Source organism: Bidens hawaiensis, unplaced genomic scaffold (genome assembly GCF_021521415.1).
Source record: "Bidens hawaiensis isolate Kalapana, Puna unplaced genomic scaffold, B.hawaiensis_p1.1 tig00011619_1, whole genome shotgun sequence".
Taxonomy (NCBI): Eukaryota; Viridiplantae; Streptophyta; class Magnoliopsida; order Asterales; family Asteraceae; genus Bidens; species Bidens hawaiensis.
In genome coordinates, this window is record NW_027491908.1 from 236,601 (window position 1) to 263,269 (window position 26,669).

The window sequence follows — 26,669 nt, forward strand, 5'->3', positions numbered from 1 at the left end:
GGCTTGTATCCGAGGCTGCGGGGACAGGCGGAGTCCTTCACCATTGGGAGGCATTCCCTGCGGGAACAGCTTGCGTACTGCGCGTAAGGACGTCACGTCTCTGAGCATGGTTGGTCCTGCGGATCCAGTTGGTTTATGCGCAGACGTCCCTGTTCAAGGTGAGTCTTGCGGGTCCAACTGGGCTCTGCTGGGACCTACCTCTTCAAGTCCCCCCAGTCCAATGTTCTTCTCATGCGTGTTTAATAAAGTGAGGTGAACTTTTGGACTTGAGCAAAGGGTTTTGAAAAGGGTTTTTTAAGGTTTTCCATGGGGATTCTTCCCGCGGAAGTCCTTGTCACTTTCAGAAATTCCCGAGTTTCCTGCTTGGTCTTTGGGTATGATGCGGGTAGGTCTGTAACCTCCTCGCAAGTCAGGAGCGTTGAGTCCCACTTGTGTGGATTCTCCATGAGGTTTTGGTAGTTTTGAACATAGTGATCAATTATGTTAAAACCACCAATTCCATCCTGGAGCTTCAAACAACGTAGTTCTCGATGTTCCCGCTATGCGGGGATGTTATTTCCGTTTCCGCAAGCATTGCCCAGAAGATCCTTCTTGGTTTCAATTCCCAGCGGAGCGCTAGGTATGTGAAGGGTTTTGCCTTAACACTGTACCAGCGCTCGTCTTACGGTTACTTTACTTCCAAGGTATTCCTGGCGTCAATTCCCTGCGGGTGCTAGGTATGTGAAGGGTTTTGCCTTTACACTGTACCCGCACCCGTCTTATAGTTACTTGGTTGCCGAGGTATACTTGGCTTCAATTCCCTGCGGGTGCTAGGTATGTGAAGGGTTTTGCCTTAACACTGTACCTGCATCCGTCTTACGGTTACTTGTTTGCCAAGGTTTACTTGGCTTCAATTCCCTGCGGGCGCTAGGTATGTGAAGGGTTTTGCCTTAACACTGTACCCGCATCCGTCTTATGGTTACTTGTTTGCCAAGTTATTCTTGGCTTCAATTCCCTGCGGGTGCTAGGTATGTGAAGGGTTTTGCCTTTACACTGTACCCGCATCCGTCTTACGGTTACTTGTTTGCCAAGTTATTCTTGGCTTCAATTCCCTGCGGGTGCTAGGTATGTGAAGGGTTTTGCCTTTACACTGTACCCGCATCCGTCTTACGGTTACTTGTTTGCCAAGGTAAGGGGTATTTTCCCGCTTACTTTTTAATCTTTTTGAATTTTGAATTTTGAAATTCGAAGAGTTGGTGGAAAGATAAGATCAGTCCAAACCTCTGAAACGTCGTGCGACGGTTTCTTCTGACTGTGTCAGGACGTGCAGGAAGTTATGGTGACGTGACAGTACATGGTCATTCCAGACGCTTTTTTAGGCGCGTGGGGCGCGATTTTTCGGGCGCGTGGCCGCGAAATTAATGGTATGCAAGCTGTCAACAGCTGTTGCCAGCTTGCTTTTTGCCACGTGTCATAGTTTCATTGCACCTTCGTTTTCTCTCTCCTCCGCATTAATTTCATCGCATTAATTGCGATTAGTATATAAAGGGGGAGAGGGTTCTTTGTAATCCACACTTTCAATCTTCTCTTCATCTTTTAAGCGATTTCCGGCGAATACTCCCCTTTTCAGGCAAGCATTCTCTCGAAATCGCTTTCTTCTTTCATTCACAAGATGTCGTCTCGTGATGTTGAATCCACAGCCGATGACAAGAGTACTGCTGGCGAGTGCCAGTGTGCTCTGCCTGGCGATCTGTACCGGTATGTTGTCAGGAAGTTCATGCTCGAGTCTCTCGAGCCTGAATTTCCTGAACCCCATCAGACTGTGTACGATGCCCCCAGAGGCAAGATCGGGGTTTATGCAGCATTCTTTGTCTATGGGAATCTTAGGTTCCCATTGACAAAGTTTGTTTACCGTGTCCTTGAGAGGCACGGTGTTCATTTGACCGAGTTGCACCCCATGGCGATCGCCAAGATTCGCCACTTTGAGTGGGTGTGCCGGATTTTGGGCATTGAGCCCTATGTTGACCGCCTGATGACCTTCTACACTTGGAGGTGCATCCAGGGGTGGTACACGTTGACAACCCGGATTAAGGGTTTAAAGATCTGCGCGACCAAGCGCATTCTTCGCTCGTGGAAGCGGGAGTTCTTCTTCATATCCGCTCGCGCCATCCCCATTGCCATGAAATTCAAGAACGGGCAAGCACTTCCCAGCCTTCACGCCTCCAGCTACCAGGAAGCGGAATGGTTTGCGAAGATATCTCGGGTCCAATCTCCGGTTTACCGGTTTGCGGAGTCCGGGATGGTGATGCTGGGGATGAGCCGAGTGTGGAAGGTTGCGGATGCGCATAAGGTCCCAATCGTCCTCGAATACGGTTCGAACTCTGTTCCTTACGGTATGCTTTCTTTCTTTTTGTTGATTTTGAATTTCTTCTAATCTTCTTTCCTGTTTATTTCAGAGGGGAACGACTTGCAGTCGCTCCTGAACCCGCGGGAGACTGACGGTCCCGCTCGGATGGGTACTCGTGCTCTAGACGAGAACGAGTTGCCCATCCTAGAACAAACGGCGGATCGGTTCGTGGAGGTCTATCCGCTAGGCCATGAGATCCTTAGCGCCCGTCGGCCAGGTAAGGCGCTATTCGACCCTCAACCCCTCAATGTTGAAACCTCTGCTGGAATTCCTCTAATCGTATGTTCTGATGAGGAATCCGCAGATGGTCCTCCGTTGGTGCGGAAGAAGAAGGCTGCCGGCGGGAAGGGAAAGGAGAAGGCCTCCACTGCCGATCCAGCGCCTCGGTCTGAGTCGGAGACCGAGAGCGAAGAGGTGGCGGGGAATCCCGGTGGTGATAATATCACCATTCCGGAGGCTGTGACAACTGTCACCGAAGAGCCCAGGATGACGACGGTGACCGGCGTGAAGAGGCCGGCTCCATCGGGTTCGTCCCCGCCCGTCCGTACTTTTAGGCTCAAGAAAATCCGTAAGTACAACTTCCTTTAGCTTTTATCTTCATAGCTTAATATCATTAACACTTTTCTTCTTTACGCAGGCGTGGATGTTGACGCATTCCAGGGTGGAGCGCAGAGGAGCACCTCTCCGCCAATGACGGTAGGCTTGGTCAGCCTACCTGAGGCGTCGACCCAGGCGCCTGCGCCTGCTTCCGCTGGTTCAGTTGCTCACTCCTTTGAGCCGACTGTTCCAGCTGAGATGACGTCACCGCCGGCTGTGAGTGCGATTTTTACAGCATCCTTCACCGAGCCGGCGGTTACTATTGCTGCGGATTCCGCGGCGGCGACCGCGGCGACGACCGCGACGGCTGCTACCATGCCCCCGCCATCGGCAACGACGGCCGGTCCATCAGGTACGCATGGGGCTTCTCGCCAATCTTTGCCACCTTCCCATCTGCCTGACCTCTTGGATGGATTTCCTTTGGGTTCAGGTGATGGGTTCGGCGGTTATCGGCCTGTTATTGACCCTACATGTGCGTAGGGTTCCTTTGGCCCTTTTTTATTTATATATTTTTTATCATCTTTTCCTAACTGCTTTTTGTTTTTTGCAGTGTCGGATTCCAATGAAGTGTATGTTCCACGATGGAACATTCGCCGAGGAACAACCCTTCGCACCCCTGTGGAGTGCGTGGAATGGGCTCGTCACGCTGCTCCCAGTGGTGCGTTGCGGGAAGCCATGGCTAGCTACCAGGAGGGTAGGCTAAGCAATGAGCTTCGGGTTCTCCTGGCCCGAAGAGCCCAGGATGACGACGGTGACCGGCGTGAAGAGGCCGGCTCCATCGGGTTCGTCCCCGCCCGTCCGTACTTTTAGGCTCAAGAAAATCCGTAAGTACAACTTCCTTTAGCTTTTATCTTCATAGCTTAATATCATTAACACTTTTCTTCTTTACGCAGGCGTGGATGTTGACGCATTCCAGGGTGGAGCGCAGAGGAGCACCTCTCCGCCAATGACGGTAGGCTTGGTCAGCCTACCTGAGGCGTCGACCCAGGCGCCTGCGCCTGCTTCCGCTGGTTCAGTTGCTCACTCCTTTGAGCCGACTGTTCCAGCTGAGATGACGTCACCGCCGGCTGTGAGTGCGATTTTTACAGCATCCTTCACCGAGCCGGCGGTTACTATTGCTGCGGATTCCGCGGCGGCGACCGCGGCGACGACCGCGACGGCTGCTACCATGCCCCCGCCATCGGCAACGACGGCCGGTCCATCAGGTACGCATGGGGCTTCTCGCCAATCTTTGCCACCTTCCCATCTGCCTGACCTCTTGGATGGATTTCCTTTGGGTTCAGGTGATGGGTTCGGCGGTTATCGGCCTGTTATTGACCCTACAGGTGCGTAGGGTTCCTTTGGCCCTTTTTTATTTATATATTTTTTATCATCTTTTCCTAACTGCTTTTTGTTTTTTGCAGTGTCGGATTCCAATGAAGTGTATGTTCCACGATGGAACATTCGCCGAGGAACAACCCTTCGCACCCCTGTGGAGTGCGTGGAATGGGCTCGTCACGCTGCTCCCAGTGGTGCGTTGCGGGAAGCCATGGCTAGCTACCAGGAGGGTAGGCTAAGCAATGAGCTTCGGGTTCTCCTGGCCCGGATGCAGCCGCGCGTCGAGCTGCTTTGTCGTGAAAACGACAAGTTAAAAGCAGCTCGCACTAAAGAAGTAGCTCAGGCGCGGGCTATCCGGGAGGAGAACCAAAAACTTTCCGCAGTGGCTGCGGAGAAGGAGAAGGCCTTCAAGGCCCTCGAGGTTGAAGTTCAGGCTCGACTCGAGGCCCGTTCCAAGGCTGCCCAAGCTGTTAATGAACAGCTTCGGCTGGCTAAGGAAACTGCGAGGAACGCAACCGAGAGGGCCACCAAGGCTGAAGCTGTTGCTGAGCCTCTACGCGTGGAGAATGAGGAGCTTAAAGCCAAATTAGAGGCTATTCAGCAGGCTCATGATGCCTTGGCGATGGAGGACGCTAAGAAGCTTCAAGAAATCCTGGACCAGAGGGGGGTGCTTGACCATACCGAGCGTAAGCTAAAGGGCATCGAAGAGGCTGCGGCTAAAGAAGTGTTGCTTGCTAACCTCAACTAGAGTGAAGCCGAACGCGCCCGTAACGAAGCTCAAGCTGCCCTCCAAGAAGCTCTGGTTGCCAAGGAATGGCTTCTTCGAGAAGCGTTGTCTCAGGTATGTTTTCATGTCTTCACGCTTTTCTTTGTAAATAGAAAATGTTTGACACTTGTATATTTTCTTTTGTAGGTTGTGCATCGGGTCTTCTCAGAGACCTCTTATGATGATGCTATGAGCGCAGCCCTCAACGCTTCTCACGAGGATGGGGAAAAGGTCGGCTTCCTGCTTGGTCTAGGGTTCGTTGAGAAAGGCATCCCGCCTTCCAACTTCCCTTTGTACAATGTTGATACTGAAGCTGTTTACGACCAAGCAGTGAATCAGTACGCCGCCTTCCCGCATCCGGTGGTGGAGAAGGTGAATGAAGTCGCTGCTGCTGATGATGGGCTAGCTATCCTCAAAGCTTTCCTTGAACTGCCACGCTCTACTGATGGGGCTGGTCCAAGTGGAAGTGGCCCTGAAGCCTGATCCTGAAGATCCCTTCTCACTGCTAGGATAGATTTAGCTTGTATAGATTTATTTTCTTGTAGGCGGGTAGTTACCCGGCCATTCTTGTAATGATTCATTATGAAATATAAATCTTTGTGCGGGTAAGACCGCTATTTTCTTTGGATTCCTTGCTTTATAAACGTTATATGGCTTACATATTTTAGTTTAAATTAGCAATTTTCCAAGTGTTTAGAATAAGTTAACCTTTGAACGTGGTAGATAATAGGTGTGAAGTTTTGCTTCCTCTTTCGTGATTGTGCGGGTAGGACCGTCACTTGCACTTAGTAGGATGGCTAAACTTTACCTGCGTCTAACCTGCGTGTAGGTTTTCCTCATCTTTTCTGAGGATAAGTTAACCTTTGAACGTGGTAGATAATAGGTGTGAAGTTTTGCTTCCTCTTTCGTGATTGTGCGGGTAGGACCGTCACTTGCACTTAGTAGGATGGCTAAACTTTACCCATATCTGACCTGCGTGTAGGTTTTCCTCATCCTTTTTTAGGAATTTTGTTTTGAACCGTTCGACGCGCGGTTGTCAATAGGTTAGTGTTCAGTTTCCTTTCATGATTCATGCGGATAGACCGACACTTTCATTTAATGGGATAACTGAACTTTCCCCCTTCAACTAACCTACGTGAAGGTTTGTCGTTTTTTTTTGGGTTTATGCGGGTTTTGCCGCCTTCCCCAGCCAACGTCTTTTCACGTAATTATGCGGTGAAAACCGGCATATTAGTGCTTAATAAATTAACCGTTCGACGCTTGGTTGTTGATAGGTTAGTGTTCAGTTTCCTCTCATGATTCATGCGGATAGACCGGCACTTTCATTTAGTGGGATGACTGAACTTTTCCCCTTCAACTGACCTGCTTGAAGGTTTGTCGTTTTTTGGGTTTATGCGGGTTTTGCCGCCTTCCCCAGCCAACGTCTTTCCACGTAATTATGCGGTGAAAACCGGCATATTAGTGTTTAATAAATTAACCGTTCGACGCTTGGTTGTTGATAGGTTAGTGTTCAGTTTCCTCTCATGATTCATGCGGATAGACCGGCACTTTCATTTAGTGGGATGACTGAACTTTTCCCCTTCAACTGACCTGCGTGAAGGTTTGTCGTTTTTTGGGTTTATGCGGGTTTTGCCGCCTTCCCCAGCCAACGTCTTTCCACGTAATTATGCGGTGAAAACCGGCATATTAGTGTTGAATAAATCATAAAGTATAAATGTAAAATCATCAGCGTCGATGTTCTAAGGAGAATCATTTCCATTAGAAGTGGCTCTGGGCCTTTTCTTTACAAATTTGGAATTGATCTACATGCAAACTGTGTAATTGAGCTCCCTTCCATGTTGTTGGGATGGGAGTGCCATCGAGCCGACATGCACCTGGTTCGGGATCTCGTTGTTTACGCAGTATGTAGTCTCCAACATTGAAGCTGCAATTTTATTCGTGTTTTCCCCAACTGGGGTTCTACACGAATCAGCCTGCTCATCGTTCATTGCGCCACGAGGTGCGCGAGCGTCCCATCTCTGACGAATGCTTCGACCATGTCCTTTACGTCTATGCATTCTTCGGTGTTGTGGCCTTTTGTCCTGTGAAAGTCACAGTATTTACTCCGATCAGCATTGTGACGATGTCGGATTATTTGAGGCTTTGGCCATGGGAGCTCCTCGGTGGCGAATATCTCGGTGACGCTTTTGGTGAGCGGCGTCCATCTGGAGTTCTTGTTTGACTGTACGTTATCCCTTCCGCCTAACCGATTTTGCAAGCTGGATGAGGTGTCAAAGTTTACCCTTGACTGCCAAATGCCTAGCTTTCGCTTTTTGTTTAATCGGGCGGTAAGGACGTTGTCTTCCCTTGTTTTCTGGGTGTAGAGGTTTGTGCTCTGAGGGAGATCTCTACCCAGTTGCTTCTCCGTTTCCGCAAAGCGTTTAGCTGCTGTCATGATGGCATCCCATGTGGATGGCATGCCATCTTTACCCGTTAAGGTGCGGATGAGCTCTGGGTCGTTCGCGCCCTGGATAAAGGCAGCGCGAACAAGATCTTCGCTAATGTTACCCAGACTTAGCTTCTTCGAGTTGAAGCGAGTGATGAAGTCCAGCAAAGATTCATCTTTCTCTCGAATGCATTTGAGGATTGTCCATTGCTCCTCGGTATACTTTCTTTGCTGGCTGAAGTGCTGGCTAAACTTCTGTTGGAAGTCTGCCCAGTCGTAGATGTGGTTGACCGGTAGACGATCGAACCACGCTCTAGCAGCCCCCACAAGTGTCATTTGGAACATGTAACACCACGTAGGTTCCGTCCAACTACTGACGGTTGCCCCCGCTATGAATCTGTTCAAATGATCATCGGGGTCAGATATACCATCATATGTGCCTATGCTTGACATTTGTTTGGCACTTTTTGGGGCGATTGCTTCCGCAATGTCCCTTGCAAATTTGGACGTTCCCGCATTTGCAACGTTTGGTCTGAATGTTTTGGAGAAGTCTCGTGGACTTCCACCTGTGCTTTTTGGTTTGAAGGCTTGTCCAAAATGCCTTGTCGGTTGGGAGTCCGTTTCCCTACGCTTCCCTTTTGCCCTATGGCGAGGGTTCGCGTCGGAGTCGGATTCCTCTGAGTCGTCCAAGTATTCTTCGAATTCGTCAGCCTGTTGGACGGAACGCAAGCGTTCGTCCAACTCAGCCTGGAATTCCTTTTGACGTGCCTCCGCCCATGCCTTAACTTCATCGAGAGTTTGGCGGGGGAGTCTTGTTCGTTTCTCAAACTGGGTATCGGTGAATCCCAGTGAGCGATTATTTACTGCACTTGCCCCAGCTTGGGTAACTGGGGTAGTGTTCGTAAAATTTACTTCACTTGCCCCGGCTTGGGTAACCGGGGTAGTGTTTGTAAAAACTGTGTTGCCGGTATTCCCCCCAGTAGCTGCTGGGGTTGTGGTTACCGGAGTTTCTTTAACCATCTTTGTAGAAGTTTGAAAAAACTGGAGAAAAATAAAGTTCTAACTTTATGCACGGATGGCGCCAATGAAGAAACACTAACCGGACCCCGGGCAAATTACAAGTAACCTGGGGGTTAGATAGATGTTTCCCACGAGGGGTTAGACCCAGAGAAGATGGTTCTTCTGATAACCTGCAAAACAGACACCGTGAGCTTGTCACTGAGAAGGGGGGGTTCCTCCTTGTGACCACCCTCCGACGTGAGACTCAGACTAGATTGCTCTTTAAATATAAATGTATATTAGGAGATTGCTAGAGCAGATATCAGGTATAATATGATGATAATATGATAAGATGAGATGGTCATACCATTTGTGGTATTTATAGCCGAAGGTAGGTTTCCAAGGAGGTGTGGCCGGCTGCAACAGTATTCCTGTTCCACCAACAGTAGCCTACGCACGTGCCCTGCTGGTAGTTGGTGGGTAGGTAGCGGCTGATAGCGACCAGGCCTGCTGTATACTATTCCTTTTCCACCAACTGCCGGCTACGCACGTGGTATGACAAGAGTTGGTGAGTAGGCAGCGGCTAATAGTGACATACAGTGTAGGAGCATGCTGCTCGCCATACTGTTGTCCATAAGCTGTCGTATCTTTAGTCAGATTTTTTTCCCATACCTCGTCAGGTACAGTACAAAAGATCTTCCCGTATCGTACGGACTGGCTTATTTGGGCGGGAGTATTCTCCCTCCCGCCCTTGTGCGGGATTGTTCCCGGCTTCGCTCATTCCTTCAGGTGACACTGAATGATTGAGAGCTAAGTGCCTTGTGCGTGTAGCCTTGCTGCGCGGGTGGCCTTCCCTGATGGCTTGTATCCGAGGCTGCGGGGACAGGCGGAGTCCACCATTGGGAGGCATTCCCTGCGGGAACAGCTTGCGTACTGCGCGTAAGGACGTCACTTCTCTGAGCATGGTTGGTCCTGCGGATCCAGTTGGTTTCTCCGCAGACGTCCCTGTTCAAGGTGAGTCTTGCGGGTCCAACTGGGCTCTGCTGGGACCTACCTCTTCAGGGTGGTATTTTCAGTCTTATATCCGTTTGTAAAATCATTCAAGTTGTATAATGATATATAAAACTAAATTTCGGTGCAATTTTTTATTTTAGAAAATCATTCAATCGCATTCATATTCTCTTAAAAATTCAAATACAAATCTATACCAATAAGTTTTAAGCTAACATTAAGGGCTTGTTTGGTATGGGGTAATGGAATGAACAATAGATGGAATGAACGATGGAATGGAATGGAATGGAATGGGTTATCACCATATATTCCACTATGATGTTTGGTTACTACATGGGAATGCAATGAATGATTAATTTGCGTTGTTTGGTAGGTAGGAGAAAAAGAAAAAATAAAACTAAAATGGTAGTGAGTGGCTGTGGGAGGTAGGTGGCGATCGTGGTATTGGTGGGCGATGATGGTGGTTGGTGGTGGCGGGTGGGGGTGGGCTACAGGAGATAATGGTGGTTGGAGGTGGGTGGTGGTGTTGGGGATGGATGGTGGCGTCATGGCGGTGGCATGCGGTGGTGGCAGTGGTGACGATGGACGACAGGTGGTGGTGGTGAGGGGTGGGGGCGATGCTTGATGGTGGCGGCGGGCGGGTGGCGGTGGTTGCAGTGGGCGGCTAGCACTGATGGCAACAATTGGTGGCGGAACAGCGGCGGTGGAGACAATGGTGGTGGTTGGTGGCGGCTGCAGTGGTGGTTGGTGGTGGTGGGTGTTGATGGTGGTGGGAGGGTGGTGGAGGTGATGTAGGGTGAAAGAGGGAATGGAATGAAAAAAACATGGAGTATGGATGAAATGAAATTGGGGTATTTTAGAGGAAATGAAATGGACTAGGTAATGGGTCATTCCATTCCTTTGATCAACCAAACACACTTTTCTCCATTCCCTCACAATAAGTCATTCCATTCCGTCCTCCATTCATGCATACCAAACGCTACCTAATATTACAAAGTAAGTTAAATTATTTTAAAAAATCAAATAATCAAAGAATAAATAACATAATCCTTTTATCACCAATCTACCAGTTAATTAAAAAAGTCAAGTAAATTGAGAAGTTTTAATAGGGCCTAAATTGAGGCTTTGCAGCTTCTTTAGAATGATAGAATAGGATTTAGAGTCCGAGATATTGTATCTTGTTTAGAATACAACCTATCTATTCTTTTTATAAATTTTACTCATGTTCATCTTCTTCACAAGTAGATAAAACCCAGAACCGTCTCGTGGGCAAGCTAAATGAGACCACTGTTTTAGGCCTCTAGTTTTATAGGGTATCAATCTTAAATAGAGGTTATATATTATGGGTTTTTGAAAGGAGAGCTTTTTTTTACGAATTAGTAACTCACTGATAAGCCACAAGTTAAGGATGATTGCCTCATATCTATTATGGCTGCATATCATCCATATTCCATAATTCTTATATACTTTCTGGTGCTATATATATGCATAAAGAAAAAAAAAAGAAGTCTCTAACATATTAGTTAGATTTAGGACTTCGAATGCGTTAAACGGACCTGATAAAACCATAATCCTATATGGTTTCAACATCAAATGCTCTAATATACTTATAAATTACACAACTAAGTAGTTTAGTGATACTAGTGAAAATAAACTCAAATACCTGATAAAATTTTATGTAGTCAGATTGTTTTATTTGTAAATAAAGGTTTCTCATACATTTGACCCGAATTCACGGGTATGGATCTCACCAACCCCAGATAGCTCTGAAACAGATTATAATATCTCATTATATTAAAAATTAATCTCATCAAATATTTGATATACTAAAAATTAATATCCGATTTTAAAAAAAAATACATTATTTATAATTAAGAAACCATTTTATAGTAAAAAAAAAAGCGGGTCATGGGTCTCACCAAACACATATAACTTTTAAGTCGAGTTATAATATCTCATCTATTTGTGAAACCCTTTATCATCAAATCCTAAGTAAATTATTAACTTTTCTTACAATAAATAAAATTAAAATCATAAAAAATATATAATTATTAGAAACGAATAATGTAAAGCAACTCCGTAATACGAGAGATAAAAACTAGTATACTTATAAATTACACAACTTTGAGGTTTTTGGTTGAAATAGTTTACTGATACTAGTGAAAAATGAACTCAAATACTTGATAAAACTTTATGTAGCCAACCAACGACAGTAGCCATCTCGACTAAGTTATAGATTGGGTTTCTAGTTTGTAAAGGTTGACTTGTGACCAGATAGAAAATGTCATCTCTCACTTTTTATTAGGTAAATTTTTAATTGTTAAAATGTGCGGGCTAAGTTGTTTAAATGGTTACTTTGGGTGTTTAGTTAATGTGTTAAGTTTAAAATAGGTTTAATCGTTTAATTGAACAAAATGAAGTTAATAGTTTTATAGTCGTTAATAGTTTATAGCAGGTTTATATAAGAGTAAACTGCAGTTTTTGTCCATGTGGTTTGTCCAAATCTGCAGTTTTAGTCCATTAGTTCAAATTTGCGATTTTCGTCCCTGTCACTTGCAATTAAACCCAACATCACTAACTCCGTTAAGTCTGGTCGTTAAACCTATCAACGTTCCCTTCACGTGAGGGGCATTTTTGTCCTTTTTTTCTCAAAATACACCCCAGCCCCTCATGTGAAGGGGCTTGCGAACTAAAGTTGGGGTTTATTTGGAGAGAAAAAGCGCAAAACTGCCCCCCTCCCCCATGTGAGGGGCATATTGATGGGATTAACGACTAGACTTAACGGGGTTAGTGGACTCGGGTTAAGCTGCAAGTGAAATGAAATCACAGGGATAAAAATTGTAAATTTGAAACTGTCGGACTAAAACTGCATATTTAGACAAACCACATGAATGAAAACCGCATTTTTACTCGTTATATAATTATGCATGTGTACTTTCAATATATATTAATTAAAAAATTTTATGAGTTGATGTCAAAATTTCTTGAGGTTCGCTCAGATTTAATTTACATATGCGAAAACAGAAAATCATGAGGTGCGGTCACACCCTATCACCCCCCCCCCCCCTCTTCCTTCTTTTGATGATAGCTTTGGAAATGAGTAAACTGAAACTGTAGAAGGAGCACTAAGAAGCAGGGGTACTGCACAAATTGATTCGTAACCTTAAACCAAAGCGAACCGGTTCCTGGTCAACGTGGTTAAAACTAGTTCGTGAGATTGAAAAACGTAATCAATGGAATCGGTTTAGGTTAATCTGAAACCAGTTTGAGTTGGGACCTGCTTTATATAAAAACACATAAAATACATCCATACATAATTTAGTACATACATATACATAACATATACATATGCATGCATACATACGTAAGATAACATTACATACATATAAATGCATATAAACACACACACATAACACACATATAATAGACACACACTAACTACATACATACATACCGGTTCCTAACCAGTTTGTAAGTCCGTACCCGAGCATCGGTTCGTGAACCATTAGTTCCAAACGATTATTTTTTGAAAGAGGGGCCATGTTACAAGATCTAACCATAAGGGGGGCTGGAAATTTTTTGGGTTACCTCCCTTTATAACGGCGGCGAGTTTGATATGTAATAGGGATGTCAGTCAATGGCAGGTGGGTTTGATATGTACGAGGTTCTCCCCTCTCTTAAAAATGGCGGTGGGTTTGAAAAAGTGGTCACCCCTCCATTCTCAATGGCAAGGACTGCAAAATAATACTCTCCTCCTCTTGTAATGGCGGGGAGTCTGAAAAAGGTATCTCCCCTTCCTTTTAAAGTTTGCCCAACGTTTGAAAAGTCATTTCATCTTTTTCAGACTCCTCTCCGTTACAAATGGAGGGGAGATACCTTTTTCAGACTCCCCGCCATTACAAAGGGAGGGGAGTATTATTTTGCAGTCCTTGCCATTGAGAATGGAGGGGAGATAACTTTTTCAAACCCACCGTCATTTCTAAGAGAGGGGAGAATCTCGTAATCAAACCCACATGCCATTGACTGACACCCCTATTACATATCAAACTCACCACCGTTACAAAGGGAGGTAACCCTTCTTTTAAAAAAAATAATTTTCCAACCCCCCTTGTGATTAGATCTTGTAACATGGCCCCCCTTTAAAAAAAATCGTTCCAAACCGGCTCTTTTATTCAAAACCATAAATCGATCCAAATCGACAATTATTTTTAGTTCTGGAGCAATCTGGTTTCGGCTCGACTCAGCTTGACTCTTGGTTTCGGTTAATAGGTTTTGATATGCACCTCTATAGAGAAGTCACTAAGACAAAATCACTCCCAAATAAGCGGAAGAAATTTAAAGAATTAGACATGAGACTTAATAAGGGTGTGCAACGGCCATAACCCGGACCGACTCGGAGCGAAACCAATTCAAACCAAGAATCGTTTAGAAGGGATTTTCAAACCCGGAACCGGACCATTTACACATGGGCTGGCCTGGGTTTTAAACAGGTCACCCATGAAGCCGGTATACAATGGCTCGTTTCTTGACTTCCTACACGAGTAAAAAATGTGATTTCCTACACAACTACATGCTTTAGGAAACCTCAAACCTTTGCGAATAGAAATTTAAAAACCTCAAAAACTTTGCTGTAAAAATGTGATATTAAAAGTGTTCTAATATCACACGGAATATATGAGCTAAGCAAATTGCAAATAAATAAAAAAAAAACCTTTGCTGTAAACATGCAAATAAAAAAAAAAAAAAACCTTTGCTGTAAACACGCACAATTCATCCAAATAAACAAGAGACTACAAACAATTCATCCACAAGGCTGCATGAGTGCATGATATTACAAAGTAATATGTTTCACAAAAATGTTTAAACCATATAGTTGTTATGAAGAATAACACATTAATATGGCAAGTTGTATTCGAATAAATATATACGTCACATGAACCATGCTTATTGAACCAGAAAATATAATATTATGCCACATAATGTTAATCAATATAACCTTTAGGTAGAGAAGTGAGACGAGAGGCATTATAGGATTGCTTCTATCTATTATTATATAATATAATTTAAAACTTTGGTGCCGCCAAGCCCCTCATTGGGCCACTTGACGGCACCACATTAGTCAAGACATTTTATTTTTTTTTTCTTTATGCTTCTGGTATTGTATTTGTTTGTTTTTTTATATTTTAGTTCCGGTACAATAACAACGTGAAGGAAACCGACCGAATTTACGTAAACTCACTGTCTCAACGTCCGGGTTCGACAATGCTCGGATCTAATCAACGTCTGAGTTTTACCGACAACGGCAACCCATTGGTCCACCTCCATTTTTATATACTTCTTGGTTTTTTTTTTGTTTAAGTTTTGGTATCATAACGCACGTAACCGAAACCAATCGAAATTGCGTCTAATTAACTCCTCAATGCTCTGAATCGACAATACTTGTGTTTTATCATCGCGCGGGCTTTACCAATCTAACCGGCGCAACGCGCCGGTTTAACACTAGTTAGAATATAAACGGAGAAGGATTGCTTTGTAGGTTCGCGGGTCCAAAACTGTTCCGCCGGGCATGACCCGGACCAGACCGTTTCCCGTTTAAATGGAATTTTCAAACCCGAAACCCAGACCGTATATGAAATACGGGTCGGTTTCACAGGTTTGGCGGGACGGGCTCACAGATTTGACGGGTGTGACCCATGAAATGCTCACCCCTAAGATTTACTATCATAAACTTTTTTTAGTTTTGACACTATCACTATTATAAGCTAATAATTCTAAACCAACCAATTTCGTTGGGCTTTCTTTCCCAAACAAGTCACCCGGATTATAGACACCAGCTAGTTTAAGCTGAATTTAATCATAATTAATTTAATTATTTACAAATGATAATAAGTTAATTAATAACTACTAACTCCACTCAAGTCAAATAAATTTTATTCTTTTCAACCTAGATCTACATCTCAAAATTTCATTTTACACATATCACTCACTCTATAATAACATATATTTAATCTAATTTAACAATCACTAAAATAATCCAGTCTTTGGGGTTTCCAAGATCTTCTTCTTCATCTCTTCACACCAAACTGTTACTTGAATCCACCATCACAACAATGGCAACACCCAAATCTTTAAAACCCAGAAAACCCCCATCAAACCCATCAAAACCCTCATCTCTTTCATCCCATATCGAACTCAAAAACCGAATCTTGAACTCACTCTCCAAGCTCTCAGACCGTGACACCCACCAAATCGCCATTGAAGACCTCGAAAAAATCATCCAAACCCTAACCCCAGACACCTTCACACTCTTCCTAAACCCCCTTTTCGACGTCTCGTCCGACCCAAACAAACCCGCAGCCAAGAAAGAATCAATTCGGTTGCTTTACGCCCTTTCCGCCGCCCACACGGACGCTGCCGCACCCCATTTGGCCAAAATTGTTGCCCACATTGTCAAAAGATTGAAGGATTCGGATTCGGGTGTGAGGGATGCGTGCCGGGAGGCGATCGGGGAGCTTTCAGGGTTGTATTTGAGAGGGGAGGGTGAGAATGTGGGGGCGGTGGTTTCGGTGTTTGTGAAGCCGTTGTTTGAGGCGTTGAATGATCAGAGTAAAGGGGTGCAGGCTGGGGGTGCAATGTGTTTGGCAAGGATGGTGGAGATGGCGTCGGATCCTCCGGTTTCGGCGTTGCAGAAGATGTGTGGGAGGATTTGCAAGTATTTGAATAATGCTAATTTTTTGGCTAAGGCTGCACTTTTGCAAGCGGTGTCTAGTCTTTCACAGGTTTGTGATAATGTGACTATAGCAATGTAATATTATGTTATGTTGTACCATTTGTTGGCCTTTAGATAATATTGTGTAGGGTTGTAATTTGTAACCAACCAAATACGGTGTTGTTCATGTTCGTTCATTAAGGTTTTATTGGACAAATGAACGGTTCACGAACACCTCACCGAAAGGAAATTTTTTGTTACCCTTCCTACATTAAGAAAATGAACTTGTTGGTGAATGGTTCACGAACACAACCGAGCGAACTTAAATGAACACAAACAATGTTTTAATTGATTTGGCTAATCGAGAATGGTCACTGGTCAGTGTCATGGTTCGGTCCGGCTACCAAGTTTGTGTTAGTGTTTTGTTAAGCAATTTTATATGTTAATTTACATATAAATTAATGCTCATGTATATTTTTGTCTTTTTTCGGTGAGGTGTTCGTGAACCGTTCGTTTGTCCAATAAAACCTTAATGAGCGAACATGAACATGAGCATTAAGAAAATGAACTTGTTGGTGAATGGTTCACGAACACAACCGAGCGAACTTAAATGAACACAAACAATGTTTTAATTGATTTGGCTAATCGAGAATGGTCACTGGTCAGTGTCATGGTTCGGTCCGGCTACCAAGTTTGTGTTAGTGTTTTGTTAAGCAATTTTATATGTTAATTTACATATAAATTAATGCTCATGTATATTTTTGTCTTTTAGTTGATTCTTTTGCTTAAATCTATATGATCAGGTTAGAAAAGTCATATTACAAATTGTTAATGAACAAACATAAACAAATAAACATTAATGAACATAAACGGACGTAAACATACACATCTTTGAACGTGCATGGCCTCTGTTCATGTTCATTCATTTGGTTTACTGAACAAGATTACTAGTTCATGTTCGTTCATTTATTAAGCGAGTGAACATGAACGAACTTTCCGCCGAATAGTTCACCGAATGTTCGGTTCGTTTACAGTCCTAGTATTATGTGTACTTTTCATCCGGTGGTCATTTCAAAATTAGATTCTTAATAACCAGATTCTTTGTCATAGGTTGGTGCTATTTCTCCACAAGGTTTGGAGCCGCTGCTTCAAAGTATTCATGAATGTTTGACCAATTCTGACTGGGCAGCTCGAAAGGCAGCTGCTGATGCATTAACGGCCTTAGCATTGCATTCAACTAACTTGATCACAGGAAAAACAGGTCCCACGATAGCCGCCCTCGAGGATTGTCGCTTTGATAAGGCTAGTTTTGAAATGCAAACCCTCTTTTAAGTTTCAACTTTAACAATACAAAAGTAAAGTTTTTGTTTGAATTTTTACAGATAAAACCTGCAAGAGACAGTATAAATGAGGCTCTGCAGCATTGGCAACGTCTTGCAGGCAGTTCTGAAGATCAAAAAGCTCAAGGTAATGGTGAGCACAAAATAATATTATCCTCTTTGTTGATTTGAGGTTATATTTTATATCTAATGGGACAAGTGGGTAAAACACATAAGCTAAAGTAAACGGGCCAAATGAGTTGAAACTTAAACTTGTCAAAGTGTATATTATAAGGCAAAAAACATCTTAAATAACCAACCTGCTTTTGGTCATGAGTAGGCGTGTGCATGGGTTGGTTTCGGTCTCAAATTGAACTAGAAACCAAATATTCTGTTTTTGAGTTTTCTTAAACTTTTGGTTTGGGGAGGGTTTGGTTTCGGCTTTTCCAGCTTGAAATTTCGGGCTGAAAAAGTTGGCCCAAAAATGAATTTCGGCCTAAATCATTTTGTTAATTAATGATTAGTTGATTATTAATTACTTTACGATCAAAATAAAAGTTAAAAATTCTTCGTTTCAGTTTTGCCCCCCCCCCAGTTTTAGTTACATGCAAAACCAAAACCGAATAGAAAATTTGGTTTTTATGAAAACATTAGACTAACTATTGGTTTTTGTTTGGGTTCGGTTATTTCGGTTACAGATCGGTTTTTTCGGTTTCATGCACACCCCAAATCGCGTGACAAGTTTTTATTTGCGATAATCGACATACACAAAACCAATAGATGCTTTAATATATTTAGGACATACTGTTTCAGGTTTACCAGACCCAACCTGTTTTAACCCATAGATAAAACACTTGTTGTTGTGTTTTGACCCGTACCCTGTTTCACTGACCTGTTAGCCAGCGTGCTCATTTAACCACCTTTGTGTATAACGTGTTCATGTATATCAATTCTTTAGATGGTGAAGCTTCTGAACCTGCTAAATCAGGTGAAAGAAAACCCGAGGGCCCACCAAAGAATGATGAATCCGACGGTACCAACATACCCGAGAAAGCAGTTGGAATCTTGAAAAAGAAAGCACCTGCTTTATGTGATAAAGAATTAAACCCTGAATTTTTTCAAAGACTTGAAAAACGGGTATCGGGTGAAGTTGAAGTTGTTGTCCCACGAAGGTTTGTGAAGTCTTCTAACGAGCAGAATGGAGACGAGTCGGTCCTGAATGAGACAGATGTCGGGTCACAGTCAAAAGGGGGGTACCAAAAAGTTGACCAGAGAATCGTTGGGCCTTCTAGAAGACGGGAAATTGAAGATGTGAATGAGTCAAGTCAAAGGGAAGGGTTTAGAAGTAATAAAGGAAATTGGTTGGCGATTCAGAGGCAGTTATTACAGTTGGAGAGACAACAGGCTCATCTCATGAACATGTTACAGGTATGACGGTTAAAATTACTTAAGTATTTTGTGTATTTACATGTCAAACGAGTAAAACTAGAGGTGGCAACATATGTGGGTCGGGAACAAGTCAAACTTTGTCAGGAGTTTTGTTGGAATGGACCGGTTTAGGTGGGGCTGGCCTGGCCCACAAACACTTTCTTGTAAATAATTGATGTGTTTATACTTTATAATGTTAACAAAACTAATATTATTTCAAGTTTTGCTTATTTGTTATGTTCCTCCTTTTTGCTAGTTTCTGTATGGCATGAGTTAAAATTCGGAATGCACACGAGCCAAGCTAGCTCATGAGCTACTTGAGATCCAAGCTTATTAAAAGCTCGAATCAAGCTGAGCCTAAACAAGCTCAAGCCTTAAAATAAGCTTGTTTAAAAAACAAGCCTGAGTGTAAGCTTCATTTATCGAGCTCAAGTTGGCTTGTGAGCCTAAACAAGCCTGTTATTTGTATAATTTTTATTTAATGTTATATAAAAATAATTTAAAATGTATATAAATTGGTTAATAAATAGTAAAAGAACTGAGCCCAGGCCAAGCTTGATCTTGAAAAAACGACTCACGAGCTGAGCTTGAGTTTGAAAAAACGACTAACGAGCTGAGCCTTGAGCTTGAAAAAACGACTCACGAGCCGAGTTTGAGATTGGAAAAATGACTCATGAGCCAAGCTCGAACTATCGTCAGTCAAAACGAGTCAAGCTCGGGCTCAGTTCGGTTCATTTACACTCATTTACACCCCGAGTTGAAATTGCCACCTCAAGTTGAAAAAAAAACTAGCTAAAGATGAATCTTGTCAAATTGGTCGAACCAGCCACATTGGTCAACTGTTGCCCAAATTAAATATTATATAAAATCATTGCAATCCTTCTCCTGAAAAAAATACATTTGTTATTATAGATGATATGATATTTGTGATCATATTTCCCACACAAAATGCCTAATGCTTGTAGAAAACTAAATTCAGGCAGTAAAAGTGTTTTGGGCCAACCAACCTGTGTTGACTTTTCACCTAAACAGTAAACTCTCTAATTTGCCACTAAGCTTGTAAACGGTAACCCGAAGTACCAAACGAACATGAGTGGAGCATGTTCCTGTTTGCTTGTTTAACTTAAACTGAACAAACAAACAAACTCGAATAATTAGACGAACGGGGTTTCTTGTTGTCGTTTGTTAAAAAAATGTAGTGTTCGTGTTCGTTTATGTTCGGTCGTTAACAGTATAAATGAACGGTTCAGGAATGTAAACGAACATACATATTTGAATGGACATAACTGGGCTAAAACCAACTAAAAGTTGTTGGGCCCAAAAGGTTATTAAAACTAGACCAAATCGTAATGCGCCTAAAAAGTTTACATATTTACAAACGTAATTTCACAGACTTGAACAAACATAAATAATTAAATATATGAACATTAATGAACAAAACATATACGTACTTTAATGAACGATCGCTCAAAAATATAAATGAACGAACAGGACACTTCATGTTCGTTCCTTTAATTAAATGAACAGAAAAGTTGTGTTCATGTTCTCTCATTTATTAAATAAGCAAACTTCTTGCTGCACTGTTCATTGAACGTTTGGTTCGGTTACAAGCCAATTTGCCACCTCTCTAATTTACATGTTCTAATTTCAGATTTTTTTTTGATACTGTAGGATTTCATGGGTGGATCTCATGATGGCATGATGACTTTAGAAAACCGAGTGCGGGGTCTTGAACGTGTTGTTGAAGACATGGCCCGTGACCTGTCACTATCAGCTAACAATCGAAGAGGCGGTAGCTACAAGATGGGTTTTGAGGAATCTGGCAGACCATTAGGAAAATACAATGGGTTCTCCGACTACCCGAACACGAAATTAGGTAGAAACGATGACCCGATGTCTTACATGGGGTCATCCATGAGGGGCAGAGGATCTTCATGGAGATCTGACGGGCCCGAAAACTGGGATTATCATTCATATAACAGAAACCCGCAAATGGGTTTAAGAAGAGGTATGGATGGTCGGTCACCCAAATCAGAACCCGAAACTGAACCCGCTAGGAGAGGTTGGGGAGACAAAGGGGTTGGGCCCGGGCCCGGGCCCGCTAGGTTTGGGGAAGGACCATCGGCTCGAAGTGTTTGGAAAGCTTCAAAAGATGAGGCCACGTTGGAAGCGATCAGGGTGGCAGCGAGTGATGATAATGGGCCTGCCCGCACTGCCCGTGTGGCGGTTCCTGAAATGACTGCTGAAGCAATGGGAGATGAGAATGTGCAGGACCGGGACCCGGTTTGGACCGCTTGGAGTAATGCAATGGATGCGGTTCATGTGGGTGATGCGGATACGGCTTTTGCTGAAGTTTTGTCTACTGGTGATGATTTGCTGCTTGTGAAGTTGATGGACCGAACAGGCCCGGTTATTGATCAGCTGTCTAGTGAAGTCGGGACCGAAGTTTTGCATGCTGTTGCACAGTTTCTTCCCGATCAAAACGTATTTGATATCTGCTTGTCTTGGCTTCAACAGGTATGTGTTATCATACCACATACATAATTTATGTACATACGTACGTTATACATATACGTTTAAAAAGGGGTTTAACGCCATAAGAAATCATTATACTTTCTTATTTTTCATGAACAAGTCACTTGACATGATGTTGGTATATCAAAGTCTCTCAACTTCTTAAAAATACATATAAAAGTCAGTGAACTTAATTTTTGTTTTTAAAGTCTCTAAACTTATCTAAACTGCAAGTGCTTTTGATTTTAAAAAAAGTGGCTTGTTAACTCTTAAATGGTTCATTTTGATACAGTGACATTCAATATTTTTGCAAAAAGTAAAAAAGAAAATACCATCTTCTTTTGACCAAATAATGAGTTAAGAAATTATTTTAGAAAATATATGTGATATATAGTAACTAAACTAATTTTGTATATTAAAGTCCCAAAACTTTTCTAAAATGCATGTGCTTGTAATTTAAAAAAATTGATTTGCAAACTCTTAAATTGGTCAATTTGATATAGTGACATTCAATTTGCCAAAAAAACCCATCTTTTTCTTTGACAAATTTAGAAGTTAACAAGTCATTACTTAAAAAAAACCGAAAGCACGGGCATTTTAGGGTTTAAAATAGTTGACTTACAATTTTTTACGTTTACTTTTTATAAGTCTAGGACCTTAGGTTGAAGAGCCTTTTTTATGCAAAATAAGAACGTTACTATGTTAGTTTTTATACGGTATTAGCCCTAAAAAAAAACATGAGTTGGACCGATAGTTGTTGTATGCAAAGAAGAGAACTTTATGATGACCCCCTGACCAATAAGTTCTTGTTCTGCGAGGTTTGAAAGTGATCATGCGACATCGAATAGTTAAAAGTCGGATTCATTATATTTGACCATGATTTCTACTTTGATTCCGTGTGCAGCTGCTGGATATGATAGTAGAGAATGGAACAGACAATGTGGGAATCCCAATGGAATTAAAAAGAGAGATTTTGGTAAATCTGAATGAGGCTGCTTCAACTATTGAGCCTCCTGATGACTGGGAAGGTATGCTGCCAGATCAGCTCTTGCTACAGCTGGCATCTGCTTGGGATATTGATTTGCAGCAGCTAGACAAATAAATGATTGCATATTTAGCTTTTTTTTTTTTCACTCAGATTATTGTGATTTATATAATCTTTGATTCAAGATTGCTGATGTAGATGATGCTATGATCCTCATGTTATTTTTTTTTCTTTTATGAACTCTAAATGAGTAATGTGAAAAGGTTTTGTATGTGATGTTTGCTTTACTGCGGGTGCATGTTTTCGATTCGTTTCAGCCCTCTTTCTGATCTTGTTTAATTTATGGCTTGTGTTAAGACGCACCCCACCCCTTGTTTTACCGACTTCTCCTGTCACATCAGTAACTCTTATCTTTTCAAATCCGTTAAGTTTTTTAATAAAAGTATTTTTCACCTGTTATATCTGTCATTCTATCTTTGCAAATCACTGCATACGCCCAATGCCCGCTACCCATTAAACATTCATATTGTTCGTAACAAAATAACGATCAATGGTTTAGTAACAAGCATAAGAAAAGCCAAATTTAGTGACGAAAGTTCCTTACAAATAAAGATCACGAAAAATATCAGAACTTACCTGCCACCTTTTAACGTCTTTCTTTATCTTTTTCAGGCACTCAATCCTACGTTCCATGTTGCCTTTGTTGAGAGCCACCACGGGCGCTACATCTGGTAACTTACTCTCGTCTTTCATTCTTGTCATGAGATGTTCTCTCATCACCTCCTGAATCCCGACGGTCATCATCTCCTTGATCATAGATTGGAGATTTAAATAGCAATAGTCGACAAATCTGTTGACAACAATCTCCCCGTATACGACGTTTTGTTTTTTCTGTTCGAAAGCTACTTTTATTTGCAACTTAGGATAGCCTTTCAAATGCTCAACCCTAATGTTGTTTCCAAAACCTTCAATGTCTATGAACTCTTCTCCAACATCTAGCTCGAGTTCGACCGACTCCATTTCTTTCATTTTTCTTGTGAAATCATCGCTACATGTATAGACGAACTCCTTTTCCATGTCTAGCATCTCCGTTAACTTTTTTTCGTAACTCCTTTTCATACGTTCAACCAACACTCTGCCAATGTGTATCATAAATGGATGGATGGAGTTGCCAAGCGTATTTTTCGTGGTTTAGGAGGACTTTAACCACCACCCCTTCTATGTAATCCATGATACTTAATACAAACTCGTCGATAATACCAGACGCATCTGAAAATTGTCTATGGAGAAGCGATTTGAGGACGCTAGAAGGAAGAAAATAAAATGGGTTGTATTGACTTCTCGATTTCAAAAGTTCAACTTCGTACTGCAGAAATGGCTCTCGGTTATCAAGTTTTAGATCATGAAGATCGGTTTTAAATGTTCTAAATTGCAATATCACATTGGAAGCTGCATGAGTATGTCGGATGAGTATGTCGTGCTAACAATAAACATGACATCAGGTATAGCTTCCTTTACGGAACCATACGTCTTTTGACACCGTTTTAACATTAGGACAGACTCTTTTAGATCAGATTCAATTCTTTCAAGAATTCGAGACAAAGGCTTAAAAAGTATTGACAGCATAGCAGCAACAATATTTTTAGCAATGACATCAAAGCCAACATACTCTTTATCCACCTTAGATAGCAAAACATACTCTTCTGTCTTCTCATCATCATTAGTAGTATTATCAACAAAGAAATAACCAAAAGGTGATGGTGGTTCGACATTCTTGGACGTCAATTGTGAAATCAAATATTCATCAGATAAATCGACTTTTGTGAAAATTGTAATACAGCGTGTACCAATATAGTCGAGTCCTTTAAGAACCTTCCTCGATAGACACGAGTTGAAGTTTGATGGACATGACAAGACATTTAGAAACAAGCGATCGTAACAAGTATAACCTTCGATATACCCTACACGCAATATTCATAAATAATTATTTCACCAATGTAATGTTATGACTCTAAAATCAGCCAATGTAGTTTTTAAAAGATTTAGTTTTGCAATTCAAAATGGGGTAGTAGCGCAGCTTGTTGCGCGCTTACCTTCTGTTTCGATGTAATCACTGCTTTTGATATTTGTGAATTTGATCATTGACATAAAGTTATATAGCAAAAATAAATAAATAATTAAATAAAATAATAAAGACATTAATCTTACCTTGAATGAGTTCAATCTCCTTTTTTTCTTCATCCTCATTCTGGTGTGTATGGATTTCGGGCAAAAGAACGACCATGAGATCGGATACTTGTGGTTGAGTAATAGTTAAAGTGATCTCTATACGCGATCTTTTGTCTTCTGGTACTCGTTTCATTAATTTTGAAATCTTATTTGCCAAACGAGTTTCACATACTTCTTTCTCATAAAGACTGCCTTCAAACATATATTCGAACCAAACCTTTCGAGAAGCAAGATCAGAGTCATATTGAAACTTCAAAACTATAGGAAAAGCTAAACCGGAAGGCAAATTAAGGCCGACCAACGCTCCCGTAACACTGGTTCCTGCAGATGCTTCACCTAAAACAATAATTATAGGGAATAATGGTTTTCTATCCAATACATTGATAACTTGAAGCATTCTAATTGTATCTAAAGGGATCTTCATCTTTTCAGAATATTCTTTGATGAGGTGGGATATTCAGTTGCGAATGGGACATATTTTCGACTGAAGATTGCTTGAATTGCATGTTTTAATTGATCAAACTTTGAATATGGATCTATATAGAGAAAAAAATAGACAAACAAATTAATGAACAATGAAACAAATATATGTGAGGATTAGACAGTAGATACAAGATTTGATCACAGAATATAATATTCTAATATTGATTTATATAAGAAACAAGTTTAAGAAACAAAAAAACCCAAAAATAAAAAAAATCATAAAACAAAAAAAAACACAAAAATAAAAAAAGTAAAAAAACCAAAGTTCTTATTTATCATCCCGGTTTCTAAAAAAAACACGTAAAAAAAAATTCTTGGTTTAACTAAATTATACATATACATATATGTATAATATGTACATATATGTACACACATGTTTTTTTCCTATACACATATGTATAATTTAAGGTAAATGATAATTTACATATGTGTACATTACATAACTAGAGATTAAATGAAAGTATACATATGTGTATATGTAGGTCCTCTAGATGGATCTCAAGACTTGATTCGGATCAATCCGTGTTGTTGGTTAGCGGAAATCACCAACGACATTCGGATCTCGGATCTTAGTTTGTTTGATTTATTTTCTAAAAGAGAGAAAAGGGGAGAAGTGGGTGAGAGAATTTATTTCCTTAAGTTGTGAAGAGTTAGAAAAGGTTGTGGAGAAATGGGTAAAGTGCCCTTTATGTAGGGTCCCCATATCTCCAAACTTTACATAATAAACCTACAAAATAAACGTACCGAGTACGTACTACACCGACTAAAGCAAAATAAAACGACATATACAATCTTAAAAACAATATATAATATTGGCCCTACAATCTCCCTCTAGGATTGAGTATGTCGTGGAACATTCGTCAAGTTCTTTGCTTCGTCTTATTTATTGAAACTTAGTACTTGTCTTGATCCAGGATCTTGAACCAGATTGGATCTTGAACATTTCTTTATTTTCCAGTCTTATAGACTTGAACTTCAATCTTATTTTCTGGGAAGGATCGGCAACAACAAATTTTAGAAACATCAGATGCGGGAGGTTCGATATCTAATTTTCTCTTGTTGACTTTCTTGAGCCGACTGGTTTCTTTCCTTGTCTTCAGATATAATCAGTTCCTTTTTAGGTTCAACCACCAACTTTCACGTTCTCGTTTCTTTTAAGTGCTTTAGCATCTGCAACTCCAAGCAGACTTGATCTTGATCTACCTGTCCATGTATAACTACACAAAACTTAGAACGAATAAGATTCGTTCACAGACCCTCTCGAGGGTCAAAGAAGAATTTGTTCACAGATCCTCCCAATTTCAGTCTCTCAACTTGTAAATGATTTGTTTAAGTCCCAGATTTCCAACGAACTTTGCATGAACGACCTTAACCACAAAACACGTGATTTTGAATAAACAAGGTTTAATAAAATATGTACGAACACAATAAAAACTTAAAAATCTTTTTGGCATTTTCATATATTTTAATATTACAAAAATATATACATAATATTTTGAAG

The 26,669-nt window shown here is 41.6% G+C and overlaps 2 protein-coding genes across 3 annotated transcripts; one reads left to right on the plus strand and one right to left on the minus strand.

The window, feature by feature from the left end:
• The first annotated feature begins 15,611 nt into the window (after positions 1 to 15,611).
• Positions 15,612 to 22,596, plus strand: LOC143538394 (microtubule-associated protein TORTIFOLIA1-like). Of its 2 annotated transcripts, none has more exons than XM_077031966.1 (6): positions 15,612 to 16,280; positions 17,321 to 17,512; positions 17,593 to 17,683; positions 18,488 to 18,957; positions 20,629 to 21,474; positions 22,376 to 22,596. In XM_077031966.1, exons 1-6 carry the CDS (start codon positions 15,612 to 15,614, stop codon positions 22,571 to 22,573), a joined length of 2,466 nt encoding a protein of 821 aa, XP_076888081.1. In that variant the 3' UTR covers positions 22,574 to 22,596. The 2 variants fall into 2 exon arrangements, with proteins under 2 accessions (XP_076888081.1, XP_076888082.1); XM_077031967.1 differs by having other exon boundaries at positions 17,593 to 17,677.
• A 1,297-nt stretch (positions 22,597 to 23,893) lies between these two features.
• LOC143538403 (dynamin-related protein 4C-like) lies at positions 23,894 to 25,109 on the minus strand. The gene is made up of 2 exons (XM_077031974.1): positions 24,665 to 25,109; positions 23,894 to 24,417 (listed from the first exon to the last, which is right to left on the minus strand). Exons 1-2 carry the CDS (start codon positions 25,107 to 25,109, stop codon positions 23,894 to 23,896), a joined length of 969 nt encoding a protein of 322 aa, XP_076888089.1.
• Between the last annotated feature and the right edge of the window lie 1,560 nt (positions 25,110 to 26,669).

Excerpts from the sequence above, each read along its gene's own strand:
- LOC143538394 (XM_077031966.1), top strand. The coding sequence starts at position 15,612 with ATGGCAACACCCAAATCTTTAAAACCCAGAAAACCCCCATCAAACCCA. Across the intron at positions 16,281-17,320 it reads CGGTGTCTAGTCTTTCACAG|GTTGGTGCTATTTCTCCACA; the intron begins GTTTGTGATAAT and ends TCTTTGTCATAG. Across the intron at positions 17,513-17,592 it reads AGGATTGTCGCTTTGATAAG|ATAAAACCTGCAAGAGACAG; the intron begins GCTAGTTTTGAA and ends GAATTTTTACAG.
- LOC143538403 (XM_077031974.1), bottom strand. The coding sequence starts at position 25,109 with ATGAAGATCCCTTTAGATACAATTAGAATGCTTCAAGTTATCAATGTA. Across the intron at positions 24,418-24,664 it reads GGAGATTGAACTCATTCAAG|GGTATATCGAAGGTTATACT; the intron begins GTAAGATTAATG and ends TATTGCGTGTAG.